Here is a 20,116-nt window from a genome sequence, read left to right as displayed (position 1 = left end):
CTTTTGGTAAATACAGGAGGGGTTTACCATTGCCTCCTCCTGCGCAGTATGAGATGATGCCTTTCAGCATCTTCCTATATTGCTGCTGCCCAATACAATTCCAGCGGGGATTCGAACCAGCAACCTTCTGCTTGTTAGTCAAGCATTTCCCCGCTACACCACTTAAGGTGAAATATGGGACTGCAAAATAAGCTCCAAAGATCTCTTCAGTTCATTTCATGCACCCAAGAGCATTTCAACATGTGCATTCTGAACAGCAACCCCCCACCCTAAATGCTGCATGGCAAAAGGCTTTTGAACTGAAGGGAGTCCCAAAAGCAGATTTGATACCTATGCTGTTCAAAGCAAACGTAGCTCTTTGCATCTGAGACCTGGTGGCAGAGACGTCTTGCACCACACTAAGCCTCTCTGTGGCCAACAGAATTGCAGCTCTGTGTTTTTTCTTTATTTTGTGAGTTGCCCATATTGTAAAGTTGCCAGCTGGCTTGGGTTCATTTTCTGATTTCTTCAGGTATCTGAAGGATAAATGGTACAGAGGTTTGGAACGCTAGCATTTCGCTGCTTTACCGAAGCAGAATCCAGTTGCGTCAGTTTCTCCATCAGGCTACAGGTCTTTTGTGAAAAGCCTCCCCTATCAGAGATGGGGGGGAAACTCCATATGGCTAGAGGTAGGAAATCTATTCAAACCTAGTGAATAGTTGCTACACTGAAAGATGCTGGGCTATGTTGTGGGTGATGATTCATTTCCTTCAGGAGCCAATAAAACCTACACAGGAAATTACAGCAAGCTTTGTTTGCTGATAAAAATGAAAAAGAGGGATGCTTTATTGGTTAGAGCTTTTTTCCTTCTTTTTCTTTATTAGCCCCTACTCACTGGATCTCTTTAGGCATCAGCCTTCACCAAACAGTAATATTTTTTGCTTCACAGACATGGAAGACAAGGCATTTATCTGGTAGCCTGCGGAGAGAGTCAGGAAATTACACTGTCCTTATCTAAGTAAGCACAGGCAAAGCATTATTGAAAAGCAAGGCAACTATTACACATAGGATGTTAGATGGGATCACAGAATCATGGAGGGAGTCTTGTAGGCTATCTAGTCCAACCCCTTGTTCGATGTAGGAAACCTATTAACAAGAACATCCCCAACACAGCCTTTGCTGGAGGACCTCCAGGGAGGGGGATTCCATCCCAAGACAGATGGAATTATCTCCATTGTTGAAGTGTTCTTGATATTAAGAAGTTTCTCCTAATGTCCAGTCCAAAACCTGCCCTCTTGTAACAAGTCCATCAGATGTAGTCCTGCCTTCTGCGGCAACAAAGAACAAGACTTTGCCTTCTTCTGTGTAACAGGTCTTCAGGTTTTGAAAGAGTGCTGTCATAATATGCCCTCACTCCAGACTTCTCTTCTCCAGGAGCTTTTTTAGATGGCGACTTTACTGCGACTTTACTTTGGGAGGGTGGGTGTACATTCACATATTGGCAAGATTTACCCCGAAGTCCATGCAATATTTCAGATATTTCATTTCACATACGATTCAGGTTTTCCCTCCATATTGGAACCTAGCCCAATTTATATGTAGGGTAAAACAATCCTCTTTTTCCATCCGAGTATCCGTTATGCCATGAACTCACAGTAAAGCCTCTTGGTGAAGCCTGGAGCTTTCCCAGACTGTAGGCTTTACTGCAAAGCAAAAGTGGATTTTTTTTACCCTGACATAAATCATGGTAGATAGACTCTAACGTGCAATTAAAAACCTGAATCGTGTGTGAACTGCTCCCCAATATTTTGCACGAAATTCAGTGCAAATCCAGCCAATGTGCAAAGGCACACCCTCCATTCCAAGCTAAGAGCCCCGTCTGGAAATGTTCCTGTTGTCTGAAAAGCCTCCAGGCTAAATATATCCAGTTCGTTCAACCTTTCTGCATAGGGCTTGTTTTTCAGATCCATGACCATTTTTGCTGCCCTCTTCTTTTGATTTGTCTACATCCTTCTCTTAGCGTGGTGCCCAGAACTGAATACTCCATATGAAGTCTGGCTAGTACTGAATGAAGTTGTGGTTATTTTATTATTGCTTGATTACCACAGAATATCATCATCCTATGATTTTATATCCTTATTTTTTGTACTTATCAGTTTTGATTTTTAAAACTGTTCCAGGCAAGGAGATGGTCAATAAACTATCACAGTTGTTTCAAATATATAAATATGATTTATATCCAAATATTATCTACATGGATATTCAATGGGAAAAGCCAGCTTTCCCCATCTTTTCATGATATTTTGTGCTGTTTTGTTCTTTCTTCTCTGAGCAGATCAGGGTTCAGAGCAGGAATTCCAGGGTTAGTGTCTTCATGGAAAGTTTCCCCTGCAGTCTTCCATTGTCTTTTATGTCAATCTGTTTATTTACTTTATTTATGGTTATGGCTAAAACGCAGCAGGTAAGGCCGGCAAAAAGGCTGAGAACATGTAGGCAACCGAATGAGTCCACAGGATCAGAGCTTACAAGGCTGCTTCCCCTCAGCCACTGACACATCTAGAACCATGGGTGTGTAACTGAATGAGCAACATGTAATTATATGTAGCTGTGCTTGTGTATATCCTTCTTTTGGTACCTGTGCTTCTCTCTTCACTCTCCTCCTTCCCTGGCAGTCAAAAATTAGATTGCAAGCTCTTTGGGACAGGAATCTGTCTTTTTAATTTAACTGTTTGGGTTCAGGCATTAGGTGAAAATTATGTTTAGCACAAACCGTTCTAAGAAACCACACCATGACTTGACTATTGCTTACTTCCACTCCATTGAGAAGGTAGCGGAATTCAGGGCAGATGAATGAACTCCCAGCATAGGCTGCATCAATATGCATCCAGATATTCTCCTCATTACCTAGAAGGAGAAAGAAATCCCATAAGCAAGAACAGTTTTCATCATTTGCCTAATTGAGTGGAGTTGGATTGTAGTCTACAGAACACTTTTAAAAGAAACCGATTGCATTATATTATGATACATCTGAAATGTCCTGAAGTAATGGAAGGTGTCTCTGTGAATGTGTGTCCCACCTGGGATATTTTTAGCTTTTGTGCAAGAAATCCATAAATTCCCGTTCAAAGACAGATAGGCTATTCACACGATTGTAGAAAATCGGGCTAGCTTCTGCTAGCCTGATTTTCTACAATCGTGAGAACCACTGGGCTCGGCTAAGAGCCCGGTGGTTCTTGAGTGGGTAACCCGCTCAAGTAGCCCACCCCTTAAACCGGGTTTGCGGAGCGAGCACTCTGCAAACCCGGTTTTGGGGATCGTGAGTAGCCATGGCGTGGCTCCACGGCGTGGCTACTCATGAGTAGACCCCCGGCGGAAGGCTGAAAAGTAGGGTTGTGCATTTTGTATTTTTTCTTTGTTTTTGTCCCGAATCCGAAACCCCCCCATTTTGTTCTTTGTTAGAAATCAGCCAATCCGAAACACCCCAATTTTGTTCTTTGTTCAAAATTGGAAAATCAGAATCTGAAATGTTTTGGATTTTAAAAAATGGCCTCGGGGGGAAACTAGTGGGTGGGGGTGGTAGTGCCTGGTAGGTGAAAACTACCACCCAAGTTTCAGAGGAATTGGGCAAAGGGCTGATTATTGGTGAATTTTTGAAGTATAGGATTTTTCCCATAGGGAAGAATGGAGGTTTCAGCAAAAGTATAGATTCATGTTGGAGGGAAAGGGGTGGCCCAGAGCAGAGTGGGTGGTAGTGTCCAGTGGGCAAGGAAGCTGCCAGAGGTATTTCAAAGGAATTGGGCAGAGGGTAGATTTTTAAAGATGTAATGGAGTTTGCATGTCTGTAAAGGTCTTCCCCATAGGGAATGGTGGACCTCCATAATTCCTGCCCCATAACTGCACTTGGGGGGGCACCAGGGTGGCCCAGAGCGAGTGGTGGTGTAGAGCACATAGGGTGCCAATCACCCCCATGGGTTGCTAACCCATGGGGTACTGGGTTCTGTTCTTTCTGAGATGTTTGAGTGTAGATTCAGATTCTCTGGTAGCATGTGAGAGTGGATTCATGGTTTGTCGTTGAAAAACCCATATGCTACCAGAGAATCTACTCAGAACACCTCAGAAACAACAGAACCCAGCAGCCCATGGGTCAGCAGCCCATGGGGTTGGTTGGCACCCTATGTGCACTAAACCACCACTTGCTCCCAGCCACCCTAGTGACCCCAGGTGGAGTTATGGGTCTGCTGAAAACTCCATTATTCCCTGGGGGGGGGACCTTAAAGAAGCATAAACTTCCAACAATTCCTAAGAAATCAGCCCTTTGCCCTATTCCTTTGGAATCTGGGTTGTGGCAGGCACCCCTTGGGGCACTGCCACTCAACCCACTGTTTTGCCCCTCAGGCCCCTTTCTGCCCCAAAGACATGTCAACTTCAGAAATTCTTTAAAAATCAGCCCTTTCCCCAATTCCTTTGGAATCTGGGTGGCAGCAGGCACCCACTGGGGCACTACCACCTGAACCACGCTTCTGCCCCCAAAGCCTCCTTTCTGCCCCGAATCCACCCCAAATAACATCAACATCACACATCAACAACAGCAGAGCTTTAGAAGAAAATCAGGCAGATTTCCAAAGGTCATGCACATCCACATCCCCCCTGCCCGAAATGCAATTGATCTACACACAACAGTGTGAAACAACAACAGTGAAATGCACACTGCCCCACTGGCCAATAAGGGTAAATGCACACTGCCCCACTAGCCAATGAGGGTAAAATTTACCCTTAAATTTGCTTTAAAGGAATAAGGAGGCAATTGCCAGCAATCAGCTAATGCTTTCGCTGCCAATCTGTGGGCTGGAAGGGCTGGAAATTCAAACAGATGTCAAAACTCAAAATGGAGACTGAAGGAGAAAGACTTTTTGCGATTGCAAAATGGAGTTCCAAAACAGCCGAAACAACAAAACGTTTTGTATCCGAAACAGGGACGTTTTGTTTTGGCTACAAAATTTTCTGTTTTGAGCATTGGGTGTTTTGGCTACAAAACAGCCAAAATGGCCTGTTTTGTGCACAAAATGTTTTGTATCCGAAATGAAACGCACATCCCTATTGAAAAGCAGCCTCCCAGCCCGGGGGTCTCCCCAGTATGCTGTGCGCACTCGCGCAGGGCATACTGAAGCTTCCGGGGGGCACGCAGCCCCCGAGCTCCCCAGCCCCCACTGACTCCGTCACAGAGCCAGCAGTCGTGTGGGAGGCCAATCCGGCTGTCCAGGGCTCCCACCCTGCTCGTCTGCTTACGTTCCCAAACTGGGTCTCACTGATCGTGAGACCCGGCTCTAAGAGTACTATGGGAGACTAACACATGAATTGTGACAGGAGCTCACAGGCATCTTGCCAATGAAAAGTCATACTATAGTACAGAGGCCACCTTGGTTCTCTATCTGTTGTTGAACTACAACTCCCATCACCCTCAGCCACAATTTATTGTGTCTGGGTATGATGGAAGTTGTAGTTCGCCACCACTCCGCGGCCTCAGCAATCCCCCCGAAGGGGCTAAAGGTACCTAATGTTTTATTTAATGTTTAAAAAAAAAAATCGTGGACCAGCTGGACCAGACTCGGCGGTCCGGTTCCAGTCCAAAGGAACCAGGGGGAGGGGTTTCGGTTCGACCCCGGGCCAGGCCGGAACACTTCGCACATCCCTAGAAGACAGACACTAAGAGCAGGAGGGTTCATGGAGATAAAGCCCTAAAGAGCTTTCTTCTCTGCAGGTGAGTGTTGGTGTCCTCTTTGACAAGCGGATTGCCTGCCCAGACAACTACTGGCTGATGCTGGTAGCTCATAGGGCCACACCGCCCCGCCCCCTGGAGCTCCAATAATGCACCACGCAAGTGCGCAAGTATGGGAATACCTCCTCTCCTCCCCTCGATCTCAGCAAGCAACCACGGCTGACAGACCACAGAAACAGGGTTAGGGGAGAGTGCTCATTCTCCTAACCTCGTTTTGGAGGGTGGCTGCCTAGGCAGGTTTGCTGCCGAGGCACCACTGGGATTAGGCCTGGCCCCAGAGGTGCACACGCAGAGGCAAAACTGGGCTGGGATTCCTTAGCCTGGTTTTGCCTGTGAGTGTGAATAGCTCTAAGTGCAGTGAAAGTGGAAGTTATTTTGACACACACCTGCTCTGAAAACAAGTGCAGTAAATGTGATTCTCGAATGTATGCCAGTTTTTATTCTGTGAAGCCAACTAAACGTTTTTTTTAAAAACTTAAAAGCAGCTGTGGGGTTAGTGATGGACATACAGTTACATACACTTAAAAAACACATTTAAACAGTGTTCCATCCACGGATTTCTTGTATCATATCTCGCATGGCATCAGGGGCGTAGCTGTAATTGAGCGAAAGCGTTCAAAGAACATGGGCCCCCAGCTCCTGAAGGCCCTCCAGCTCCACCCCTCCCTATTTCCTTCATTATCTCCCTCACTCGGGGGGGGGGCAAGAGAGGGATGAACATGGGCCTCCTCTCCCCTAGCTATACCCCTGCATGGCATCCTGTGCCCCAATGTGCATTTCCTCTTCCCCAGATCACTATGCGGAGATCTGGGTCAGTTTTGTACCAGCAACCCTAAGCAAGGCAATATGCATGGGGATGCTAACCAGTCTATGGGCCAAGATGAGAAGTTTTTCTTTTCTCTCCTTCGCCATCAATAGCTGGGCCATCAACCTAGCTGGAGCAGGTCAAAAAAGGTACTAAAAGATTCAACTGCCTCCCAGAAATGTTGCCACAAATGTGTTTCTCTAGTTAAATGGTACAAGCATGCTGCACTTTTTCCAAGTCTGCCAAGAAAATATCCAGGACAAGCACCACTGAAATTAATTATGTGACAATATAAAATGCCTTTGAAATGAAGAGGCAGCTGGTTTATGGCAGAATGGAAACAGAACAGGGGTGGAGCTATAATTGGGCGAATGGGTTCAAAGAACTCAAGTTGCCCAGCTCCTGAGAGCCACCTGGTTCGCCCCTCCCACTGAGCTCTGGCTGACCTCATTCCCATTCAGCGTCATTGTTGCTTGGGTGTTTTCCTTGTCCTCTATTTCACTGGGGGAGAGAACAAAGAAAACACCCAGTAGACCATGAAGCTGGATGGGAAATGAGCTCCAAACTGGCCATGAAAGCCATTCTGGGTACTGACCACACCCCCTGCATGTGATGTCAGTCTGGAGCTCATCTTCCAGCTGGCTTCATTGTTGGCTGGGTGTTTCCTTCGTTCTCTCCCTTACTCCGACAGGATGATACATTCGAGGGAGTGCCAAGGAGAGGGCGAACATGAACCCACTCTCCCTTAGCTACGTGCCTGAAACAGATATTCAATCTCAAGATAAAACAATAGTTGCCAACTTACAAATAGGTCCTAGTTCTTGTAATTTGTCAAAGGAGCAGCATGTTGTGGTTCCAAGTGTTGCACAAAACTGCAGAATCAAAACCAGCCATTAAAAAAAACCACCTGAGAGTAAACAAGTTGCAAATATAAATTTACCATACTTCTTTATGGCAAACATTGTCTCAGATAAGCTGTATGGAATCAACAAGAGTAAGAAGTTTCTCTCTCGATCAGTGCGAAGAGCTTCTTCCAGGTCTGCAGGGAGAGCGGGCTTAGCCATGGGCTTAGCCCGCTCTCCCTGCAGACGATCCAAAGACAGCCCTGGGTGGCCAGATCGGCCACCCACACGACTGCTGGCTCTGTCATGGAGCCAGCAGGGGCTGAGGGATCGGGGGCCACGCAGCCCCTCGGAAGTTCCAGGATGTTCATCCTGGAGAGACCCCCCCCAAGCCTGGGAGGCTGCTTGCAGCCTCCCGGCGGGGGCCTCCTCATGTGCCGCCATGGCACAGAGCTGCACCATGGCAGCACATGATCAGAAATCCCGGGTTGGCAGAGCAAACCTGGGCTAAGGGGAGGGCTACTTTGGCAGGCTAGCCACCAGGGAACCACTGGACTCATCCGTGAGCCCGCTGGCTCTCATGATCGGGGGAAACTGGGCTGGGCTTCTTTAGCCCGGTTTTCCCCCATTGTGAGAATAGATTAAATTTCTCTCAGTCATTTCCCAGAACAACTTTTGAGGAACTGTTATGTGTGTATTTTATTTAAAAAGGGGGAGCAGAAGAATTACAGTAAAATCAATTGAGACTGACTCCTTGTTAAGCTTGATTGATTACAAGTAATATGAGCCAGTTCTGTGAAATACTGTATGAAAAGGATTCTAAAAACTGGTGATCTACTGAATAAAATACTGTAGCCCATTAAATAAGGCCGCTGGTCTTAAAGTGATGCATACCCTAAATGTGCTTTGGAAGGAAAGCACATGCTTAAGACAAGAAGGGATAGTTCCTGAGTTATTCACTCCCAGCTTCTTGTAATTACTAGCTGGAGAGATTAACTTTGTTAAGAGAGCTGAAGGTTTGTACACTTATATATTCATGTAAAGTGCTTCAAAAACCAGCAAAACTTGTTTCACCAGAACAAGGTGGGGGTGGGGGAATGGGGCAACAATAGTTCTCCCATACCAACTTCACCTCTCTGGAGAAAATTGATTGTGCTTTCACTGAAAGACAACTTTGGGGGAAGGCATTTTTAAAAATTGTTAAATTTATATACTGCCTTTCATTAAAACAATCCCAAGGCGATTTACAGCAAAATTTAAAAACAAGATTATAAAAATGACACAGTTAAAATATTAATCTAAAAATATAAGACAAATCTGATTTAAAAATTTAAAACACAAGTATAAAAACAATACAAAATACAAAGTACAGAGAGCAGCAGCAGAGACAATCATATAAAAGCCTGGGTAAAAAGCCAAGATTTAACGTGCTTTCTAAAAGCTGTGATGGAGACTGAGGAGCAAATACCGTATTTTATGGACTATAAGACTCACTTTTTTCCTCGAAAAATATCCGCCAAAATTCAGGAGCGTCTTATATGTTTTAACAGTTTAATATGTTAAAACTCTGAAAAACTGGATTAAAATTAAGGTGCGTCTTATAGTCCATAGCATCTTATAGTCCGTAAAATACGGTAACCACTGGGAGAGCATTCCAGAGTCTGGGGGCAGCAACAGAGAAGGCCCTGTCCCGCGTGCACGACAACCGAGCCTCCCTCATTTTCGGCACTTGGAGCAGAGCCCCCTCAGATGACCTTATCAAGCGGGCAGCAACCCTTGGGAGCAAGCGGTCCCTCAGGTATTCCGGGCCCAAACCTTTAAGGGCTTTAAAGGTCAAAACCAGCACCTTGAATTGGACACGGAAACAAACTGGTAGCCATTGCAGCTCTTTCAAAATGGGTGTGACAGTTAAGGCATGACAGTTAAGCAGGTTTCAAATGGTTTAAATATAACATGTTTAAATCAATATTATAACCCCTGCTAGCTGGCCAAAGAGGCACCTTTTAAAAGTGGTGATTCTCTTTATTTAGTAGGAGGAGAGCAACTGTCCCTATTATTATTTATTTTTATTTTATTTTTATTTATTATTATTATTTTATATTTATATACTGCCCAAAACATAAGTTCTCTCTCCCTATCCATCCCCAGCACAGCATCCCTCCAGTGACTGTTGCTGGTGTCTATCTTACATTTCTTTTTAGAAATGTAAAGCCCTTTTGAGGACAAGGATCCATTTTATTTATTTATTATTTTTCTATGTAAACCGAATTGGAAACTTTTGTGAAAAGCAGTATATAAATATTTGTTGTAGCTGGAGTATATGTGCTCATTAATTCTTGGTTTAATTTGCAAACATAATAACTTCTTGAAAAGGAGGGTCCAACTTCTGAGCATTCTAGATAAATGTGTGGGTGCATTTGTGGACACACACACGTGTGTGTGTGTGTGTGTGTGTGTGTGTGTGTGTGTGTGTGTGTAATTTTGAAAATATTCTAGTAGTATAAAATAGGCAGGAAAAACATGCAGATGTGAATAATTCCTTCATGAGAAGACCTTTCAAAAATGAGTATGTCGGCACCCGGAGCAGAGTCACTCTGCGACTGTCGCAGAGTCACAGAGCTACTCTGTGATTGGAGACAGGCCTGATCAAGATTGAGGCTAAGGTGTGGGCGACCACTCTGTTATTGGCTCAGATTATCTTCCCACCCAATTGGCCTTGCCCCCTTAACCCTACACGATGATTACCATTCTGGTTGGATACAGCCAATTGAGGCCAAAATGGCTACTCTGGGCCTCTCCCTGCTAACCTTGCTCAGCACGGGCTATGATCAGGCAAAAGCAACCATCAAGCAGCACATTACAGACACTGAGCACCAAACTGATCTCAGCAGTGTCCCCAAATTTTATATCAGTGATGGGCTTATGTATTCTGCTTCTTCTGCAGCATATCTCAATCAACTGGAGGTCCCAAACCACAGAAGGGCGTTCACCTTGGCTCGCTGCCATGGCCTCCTCTCAGAAGTGCTAGAAGGCCGCTATAGAAGGATCCCATTTGCAGACCATCTATGCCCCTGTGGCTCAGGGCAGATTGAAACTATTGAGCATGTCCTCCTATAATGCTCGTTCTATAGAGACATCCGTGTCTCTCTCATTCTTCCACTGTTAAGCAAGTGTCCGATGTCCGAGACAGTTCCCTGCTACTCTCTGACCTTAAGCCTACCATAACTTATAGCGTTGCCAGATACTGTGCGGCTGCGATCAGCATTCGTCGGCGGATGACGGGCTGTGAGTCTTTTTAGCCCTGATTTGACCCTGTAATTGCTCATGCCTCCCTTTTTATTCCTTTTTTATTGGTTTTAACGCTCAATATAATTTTTATTCTGGTTTTTATAGCTCTATTATATTACTAGTCATTTAGCCCGTTACATTAACGGGCGCTAGAAGAGTTGTATTGAAATGTTTGCCAGGGGGGATAGTCAGCCTTCCTTTGGTGAGAGGCGGCGTCTGCAGCTGCGGCAGCCACGGCCCGTCCCCACTCCCGGTCCCCCCGGAGAACGCAGCTGCCGCCAGACTCCTCCCCTTGCTCGGCAGCGGCTGTGGAGGGGGCGGGGGACTCCGGCGGCTGCTGGGAGGTATCTTCCCAGTACCTTCCCTCTCTGGCTGTAGCGGCTGCTGCGGCGGCTCTTCCTCCCGGGTCCCCGGCTGCTCGGACGCCCCCAGCATCAGAGCAGCTGGCGGAGGGAACCCCAGCGTCGACTCCCCCGCCTGGCCCTGTCAGCCCTTGCCGCTCACACCGCCTCTGTACGACAGCCCCCCTCAGAACAGTAAGCCGGGCTGGCACTCTATGGACCACTCAACACCTCACGCGCGCCACACATGCGCAGAACACCCGCCAGAGACACGGACGCAGGTACCTTAGGGTTTTATTATATAGGATGGGTTTTTTAAACTCTCTAATTTTATGTCCCCCTTTTAATGTCTTTTATGCATTTTATGACTTTTAAACATAATAGTAATAGTATTATTTTATTCATTTTCATTTTTAGTATTTTAGTACTTTTAGCTTTTTTAGTATTCGTATTTTTTAACATGTAATCACCCTCATACATTTTTAGTTATTTTAATGTTAATATGCATCATCATATATGTAATCACCTTCTATTTCCACTTCTAATTACTCGTATTCTTTAACATGTATTTTTATGCTGGTCTATGACTGTAATAAAGGATGGTGATGAAAATGAGTATGTACAAACTGTAAAATGGATAGTAGATATTCTCTTACAATATACCCAATTGCTATTGCTGGTCTACTACCAAATTAAGTTTTACTTTTACACAATGGCTGATATCTTCAGAAGCGTCAGTGCTTCTGAAGAGTTCCAAACTAAGGTTGCATCAGTGCTAGTGAGGGGTGGGGAATTCAACAACCCTCCTTTCCTCTGGAAACCCTCTGTGTAAATTGGAAATACGTCCCTGAGGGCTGAGCAACCTTCAGGGACATATGTTTGGGTGGCACAGAGAACTTTCTGGGGAAGGAGAGGTCATTGAAATTTGCCCCTGCCACTGAGCCAGCAGCAGATCTGAGTTAGCTGAACTTTTCAGAAGCACTGGTACTTCTTTCCATTGCACTGGTGCTTCATTAGGATGCCAGCCATTTTTAAATTATTCATTAATTTATTATATTTTGAAATCTCAGTCATGATTTCCAAGGAAACTCATGACATAGTTAAGAATGACCAAAAGTAAACAAGGTTTTAAAAAAACCCAAATACAATAAAAATTAAATTTAAATTAAAATGACAGCAAAAATGGACTAACAGGAGCAGAGATCATATTGAAAGAAAAACTAAATTGGAAAAAATCATGTGCATATTGCTATATTCTTAGGGCCAAATGTAACATGACAATGGAAATGCATGAGTGCCTCTCCATCATCTTTAAACTCTTATAAATAGCAGGGAGGTCTGATCTGGATTGGGGCTGTGATGCAGGGGAAGGGGGGTCATCTTTCCCCCCATACAATTTTCCTGATGAACGCTTGCCCCCTCTCTAATGCTGTTTTTGGTCCCATGGAAGAAAACAAACATGCATATGTATGGTTTTCTGATCAGGGCAAACAACAGATTTGGGGAGGCTATTTGTGAAGCTATAAAGCCAAGCGAGATACATTCACACATCTCCATAATCACATCTGATTTGGTCCTTATACTATACAAAATGAATGGTGCAAGTGATAGACATTATATACCTTAGTGTTGGTCACTGCCGTCATGGCCAGTGGTTACTGATTTGAGACTGCATCGTGCCAGGTAAAGTAAAAAAAACAGATAGCAAGCAAGCATTACAGAAAAGGACCACCTGAATAAAGGCTGCTGCACAGCACACCCACAGTCTTAACTCTGCCCTCTCTGCATGGCTGCATAATAGCTACGCATATTCGCTGTTATCAGGACACGTATCAGCAGCTGGTTAGAAGCACAGGCAAGCATTAATTTCAGCTGAGATGGTTATATCAAAATAAAAGGTAGAGCATCTCAGTGTCAATGTCCTATTACTGTTAAATGCAGCTACACACAGGCTTCTAATAATCAGTTCAGGGTGGGCTCTATGCCATTATACCAGGGGATGTGACAAAGCCCATCTGTTCTTCATGATTCTGGACGTTTTCCCTTTAGGTGTGTAAGTGATCTCAAAGTTCCTTGTATCAATTCTCAAAAGCCACTTAAGCTCACAGCATCTGTTGTCCTGGGGGGTGAGGGCAGGGTGTCTTCTATGATACTTCCATTAAAGCTGGTGGCTCTAACCCAATTTGTAGCCCTTATTACAATGGTGTAATCGCATTTGGAGCAGGGTCAGGCTGCCTCTTACAAATGGAGCTGACAGCTCAGAGGAGCCCCAGGCTTGATCCTCCTTAGCTCATAGCATTTAAATATAGCACTGCTTCTCATTCTGGATTCAAAGCCGTCCAGTGCTTGCATCCGTCAGATAACACTAGCAGTTGCTGCAGCACAGGGTCTGTCCTGCATGTTCATTAACGGTCTGGAGCCAGAAATGTTGCAGTGGCAGGGACCAAGGAATCATAAGTCTTTGCCAAACAACCAAACATGATATTAGTCTGAAAAACTCCAGATTAATCTACCCGTAGTTTAATATAACAAAAATAGCCCTGCACCTGAAAGATCACATTGATTGTGGCACAAACGTCCGTGGATCAGAGCTCACTTTGTGAGAAACATAAAAACAAAGTAAATCTTATGAAGTTGGCTCTGTCCTGTGAAAGTTTATGCCACAATAAACTAATTAATCTTTAAAAGCACCACAAGTTCGATAGCTACAATGGAAAAAGATGATTATCCCTATAAAATTTATCGCTATAAGAGGAGGTTTAATACAATTACTTGAGTTATTTGATAATTTTAATTAAATATTAATCAGATTCTATAATGTAATTGCCAAATGTTTGCCATTCAAGTGCTTGGTCAAAGTACTAAAAGCAAAATTACCTTTTACTAACTGAGCAATTGGGCAGAAGACTGCTTGCACATTTTTCCTTCAGTCTCTTTAAGAAAATGAACTACATAACCCATAGATCCCCTCATGGCTATGATCCTGCATATTTTTATGCTGTGACTTGGGGAGCATTATTTTCATAATTAACATGTACCACTCACTATATGGAGGTGTAAGTGGTACATGTTAATTATGAAAACCCAATGTATGGTCTTCACAGTATAGTCAAGAACATTTATTGGCATACTTGCCATTGTCGCAAATGGCACTTTCAGAGTTAAGCAGCTGCTTTGGTGGGTCGGATTTTTGTTGGAAAAACAATTCAGAAATAGAGTTAAATCCCCTTACCATGCTCCTGTGTGGCTTCAACTCACAAGTAAAGTCAAGCCTTTAATTACATACTAACATATTTAGCATAATGTCTATCTTGGTCCTTAGAAATAGACTCAAAAACGTCCTTGAAAAATATGCTCTTTTTGGATTTGGAATAACTATTCCTCTTGGCACTAGGTTTACCAACTATCCAGGATGGATCCTGTATTTTGACCAGCAGTAAGACAGGCAGAAATGCTTTGGAGTGGCTTCAGTCCTTTCTTGGGGGAAGGGTCCAGAAGGTGGTGCTGGGAGACTACTGCTCAGCTCCGTGGCCATTGGCCTGTGGGGTCCCGCAGGATTCGGTTTTGTCCCCCATGCTGTTTAACATCTACATGAAACTGCCAGAAGGTGTCATCCAGGGACTTGGACTGATATATTAGCAATATGCAGATGGTACTCAGCAATATTGCTCCTTGTCACCTGATGCTATGGATGTAGTAAATGTCCTGAATTGGGGGCTGGACACAGTGATGGGTTGGATGTGGGCTAACAAACTGAGACTGAATCAGACAAGATGGAGGTACTGTTGGTCAATGGAAGAGCCAATTGGGATGGGAGATTCCACCATTTCTGGATGGGGTTGCACTCTCCATGAAAGAGCAAGTGTGGAGCTTGGGGGTACTGCTGGACCCAGCTCTGCTTTTGGAAGCTCGGGTAGAGATGGTGGCCAGGGGTGCCTTTGCATGGCTCCTTTCTCAAGAATGCAGATCTGCCCACTGTTACCCATGCCTTAGTCATGTCATGGCTGGATTACTGTAACACACTCTATGTGGTGCTGCCCTTGAAGAATATTTGGAAACTGCAGCTAGTACAAAATGCGGCAGCTGGGATGTTATCCAGAGCTGCCCGCTCGAACCATGTTACCCCATCTTGAAAGAGCTACATTGGCAGTCAATCTGTTTCCAGGTCCACATTGCCCCCAGACTTTGGAATGCTCTCCTGGTGGGCCTCCGCTCCCCAGTCTCCATCACAGTTTTTAGAAAGCAAGTAAAATCTTGGCTTTTTACCCAGGCTTTTAAATGAGTGTTTTGTTTGCTGCTGCTGCTGCTGCTTTGTATCTTATGGTTATATTGTACATGTTTTTAAAGCTTTTAGTTAGATTTGTATTTTTATATTCCATTTTAATTCTTATTGTGTCATTTTTATGGTTTTATATTGTTGTATGTTTTGTAAACTGCCTTAAGATTATTTTAATGAAAGACAGTATAAAATTTAACAATAAATAAATGTAAGTTTGCCCCATCACTGATTCTTCATGGTGAGAAAAGCTGTGCTTGTAGAATTTCTCCATGTGGCGCAGCAGGGAAATAGTTCGAGGTTGCCAGAGGTTGCCAGTTCGAATCCCCGCTGGTATGTTTCCCAGACTATGGGAAACACCTATATCGGGCAGCAGCAATATAGGAAGGTGCTGAAAGGCATCATCTCATATTGCACAGGAGATGGCAATGGTAAACCCCTTCTGTATTCTACCAAAAGACAACCACAGGGCTCTGCGGTCAGCCAGGAGCCAACACTGACTTGATGGCACACTTTACCTTTACTTTAATAGAGCTGTTAAGAAAAGCCTTTCCAGAAAAAAGCTGGCAACCCTGAATTCTGCGAAGCAAAATATACCAAGGCCAACACAAAATAAAAGTTTGCCAAGATATTACACCAAACCCCCCATTCCAGGGGGAAATGCAGGGGGAAAAATTTGCCACACAAAACTTTAAAATATGTTTGCGATTTTATGGGACTCCATTAACGCTGCAGCTTAGCAGAGGCAGAGAGCAAGAGCTAGGCCCTTGGTCTGCATGGTTCAGCTCAGCTGCTGCCCATCCATCCCCTTCCCTTTACAGGCTCCAGCAGTAGCCAGTCAGCCGCCCTGCCTAGGAGGGAGTGACCCTTCCCTCTTCGTATTGTGCGTGTTCTCTGTTAGCCTCTTTGAGTTTTTTTGTTGGGAAAGAAAGACCAGGTATACATGTAAAAGGCAAAGCAAAGACATATTGAATGGGTCCTTTTCATATCTCAAATGTACTAGAGGCCTAGCAATCTTGTTCTGCTTAAGTAAAAGTCACTGAAAAAGACTTTTGAGGATGGCAGTGTGTCTGGCAAGAACTGCACTGACACAAATTGTACTTCTATGTATGTATTTAGGTCCCTGCTAACTGAGCAAAGAGGCACCTTTTTAAAGTGGTGATTCTCTTATATTTACCAGGGGGAGAACAACTGGCCCTATCCATCCCCAGCACAGCACCCTTCCAATGGCTGTTGCTGGGGTCTCTCTTATGTTTGTTGTTGTTGTTGTTGTTGTTTTGGAATGTGAGCCCTTTGAGGACAGGGGGCCATTTTATTTAATTCTGTCTATCTACAGTATCTATCTATCTATCTATCTATCTATCTATCTATCTATCTATCTATCTATTCTAAACTGCTTTGGGAACTTTTTGTTGAAAAGCGGTATATAAATATCTGTTGCCATTGTCCCAGACCTTACTGTCAAGTCTCATCGTTCACATACTGTAGATGGTTTGTTTTAAAAAGTGTTGGAATTATCTTAGTTTAGTTTCTACTATTGTATATTTTAGACCTGGTTCTAAACTTTCCTTCTTACAGTTTGTATTTGTTTGGCACATATTTTCTTTTTTGTTTGATCTGGTTAAATAAAAATAAATGTTTTCATAACGTCCTCACAGAGGGAGTTTAAATCTTCCCTGCATGCTGTGTTTCTGCCCCCCTCCAGTTTTATTTTTCTGACAGAGTTGCAAACACACATTTGCAAGAATGAACATCAACACAACTTTGGAACCCTGAGGAGGAAGAACACAGCTTGGGAGAACTGCAATGGAGAAGCAATGGTCAGGGGCTGTGTCCAGCACTTCCTCCCCTTCCTCATTCCATATCAAACTGCCTTCTCCTGAAGCAGTTTTTCTTCTGCATTAACATTTATCAAAATTTTGTTACACGCATTTGTGCAGACTATTTGGTTAGAGTATGTGGCACCCTTGAGCAAATCCTAGGGACCCAATATGGCTGATGCCTGCCCCACCCCACCAAGAATATGCAGCTTCAAACAACTTGCTTCCCCCACACAGCTCGAGTCTCCCAAGTAACGTTTGGTAGAAGAATAAATGTATAACGTGAGATCATCACTTTCAGTAAAATTCGTTCTGAATCTATGTAACTGTACTCTTTTACTGGCCAGTGACTGAAATAAGAATTTATCTTATCTATCTATCATCACTTTCAGAAATCGCCCACCCACATGCACATGGTATCAGCTGTGGCATGGAGGATTTCTGGGGAAGAAGCTGCTTCCTTGTGACATGTGTAGTTAGGCCCTAAGTGCTGGCTTTGCTTTTCCTTTCTTCTCTCCCCCCCCCACCCCACTTTTTGGCCACTCCTTGCTTAGCCTTCCAGTGTCCTTTTAATGGATTTATTAGCATCAGCTGGAGTTAACACAATTAAATAATCTGTACCAGATCTTCACTTTGTATACAGAAATGCATCAGCCAAGATTAAAACAGATCCCATTATCCTTATTGCTGGTGCCTCGGGTAGAAAGGGTTAGGGGGTATTAATTCTGCAGTATGCTGATTAGTCACTCCTGTATATTAGGGCTTGTTCTCTCCTTTGGGAGCCAATGTTGGCTGAAAAGTGGAATATAAACAGAATAAATGAATGAATCCTCTCTTAGGGAGACTTAAGCAGCTCTTCATAAGCCTTTCTGTTTAAATAGCTTGTTGTTTTCTTGAGGCAGCATCATTTTAGTTTTCTGAGATGGCCCCTGATGTAGCCAGGACATGATCTGCAAAATCTAAAATGGTGCTGCCACTCCAGCCACAGCTGTGTCCCAGAAGCAATATCTGTGATCTAGGGACCCTGTGGTGGTGTGGGGCAGACATCAGCCTAGGGAGCAAGAAGCTGTTAGTTCAAACCCCCACTGGTGTGCTTCCCAGACTGCGCCTAGAAAATATATATTTGCAGTCACCTATATTGGGCAGCAGCAATACAGGAAGGTGCTGGAGGCGGGTACTCACTTCAGTGACAATGGCAAAGGCATCATCTCATACTGCACAGGAGAAAGTCAATGGTAAACCACTCCTGTATTCTACCAAGAAAGCCACATGGCTCTGTGGTCGCCAGGAGTCGACACCGACTCGACAGCACAATCTTTCCTTTGCTACCTTTACCTTTACTTTCCATTTACTACCTATGCACATGGTAGTAAATCGGAACAGGGGTGCAGAAATGCAGAAAGTGTTGGCATCGTGTCATGCATTTCCTTCACCCACACATCTCCTGTAACATTTAGCGAAACTTTGCTATGGACTTTCTTAACAAATTATTTTGATTTCCCAAGGGAAATAAAACATTTAGAAAAATAAAAGGGGAACTAATATTATTGGTGAAAGAAGATGCTGCACATTTTGTATTTGTGACAAAGATCTGGACAGAAACATATTGTTTAGTAGGTTGCTGTACTTGTCTCCTGTTTAGAAAAGGAATCCCGATATATAGAATTAAAATATAAGAAAGAAAGACCTGAAATACTTCAAATTGATTTTATGTTCTGCAAAAAGTGCAATCTGGCTCAGAGAGAGATACTTATGTTAGAACTGAAGCACATTTTGTGTAAAAGTAAACATTCTATATAATTTCTGAATTTAAAATGTATGGACATTCTAAATTTGGTGCAAACTATTACACTGACAAAAACCAAACTTCACATTTTGATTTTGTTCTGACTGAAGGAGGAATGGGTTATTTAGCCTTCTCATGTTGGAATCTGTGTATTTTGTTAAACAATTTGACAGACATTACTTGTTTTCATTATGTAATCACAGTATCTGGTTTAGAAGATGTTCTATAGCTGTTTCCCTCACAAACACAAAGTAATTTTATATACCCTATTTCCCCGATAAGACCTACCCCGAAAGTAAGACCTAGCAGTAATTTCTGATGTACCACTAATTGCCCTAGTGAATTTTTTTGGGCTAAAATTAATATAAGACATTGTCTTATTTTCGGGGAAACACGGGTAGATGTAACTAAGTGTTTATTCGGGGGTAGGATTTCTCCTTCTCCTTTGCCTCCCTTTTCCTTTCTGACTCCACCCACCACACTCTACAGCAGAGATGCACAAGTCAAATACCCTGGTGGGCTGGAACCAACCATGACTTGGTAGGCAGGGGTCAAGGTAAACTTTCAGCACATTACATTAAAATTAATTATTAAGAATATTGATGAAAGCAAGCATTAGTTACCCACAGCATAAGGAGGGGAAAGGAGGCTTCTAGCAACCTTTCCTCTTCCTAGTCTCCTATGCACTTTCAACATCTTCAAAGGTCAGTTTTGAAAGGGGGATGACCCCCACCAGGTCTCTGGAGCAAGGCAGCATTTTGCATCTTACCTCAAGCACCACAATACTTTGGGCCAGCCAAAAAATCCCCATGGGCCAGATCTGGCCCCTGGGCCTTATGTCGTGCAGGCCTGCTCTACAGGATCCCCACTGGAACGAACTTCTAAACAACGAAACATAAAATATACTGGATAGAATACAACAGAAGAGAAGGTAGCAGGAGGAAGTGGCATCAAATAGAAGGAAGAAAATAGGTGTATACCCCTTGTTTGTCTCTATATCCCTTTCCTTAGTTGCCATATATAAAAATTAACACAAACTAATTTGAAGTACAGTTGGGTTTGTATGTAGAATTTCCAATTTTTCAACTGGTATGCTACTTTTATGCCCTTAACAGTAGCATGATCTGCAGAAATGAGCAGGTAACATTTTTCATGGAATAGAGAAATGTTATTACTATTAAAGGCACAAAGCAGCAGGCCAGC

General features: G+C 43.7%; 1 protein-coding gene across 1 annotated transcript in view; it reads right to left on the bottom strand.

The window, feature by feature from the left end:
- DDC (dopa decarboxylase) overlaps positions 1-20,116 on the bottom strand; it is an 89,585-nt gene that overhangs the window by 27,942 nt on the left and 41,527 nt on the right. The window contains exons 7-8 of the mRNA XM_053263202.1: positions 7,366-7,432; positions 2,789-2,883 (exon numbers count right to left, since the gene is read on the bottom strand). Of these exons, the coding sequence (XP_053119177.1) occupies positions 2,789-2,883; positions 7,366-7,432 (162 nt within the window). The remainder of the gene's footprint in view (positions 1-2,788; positions 2,884-7,365; positions 7,433-20,116) is intronic.

This window comes from Hemicordylus capensis, chromosome 6 (genome assembly GCF_027244095.1).
Source record: "Hemicordylus capensis ecotype Gifberg chromosome 6, rHemCap1.1.pri, whole genome shotgun sequence".
NCBI classification, from domain to species: domain Eukaryota; kingdom Metazoa; phylum Chordata; class Lepidosauria; order Squamata; family Cordylidae; genus Hemicordylus; species Hemicordylus capensis.
This window is presented reverse-complemented; position numbering and strand designations above follow the sequence as displayed.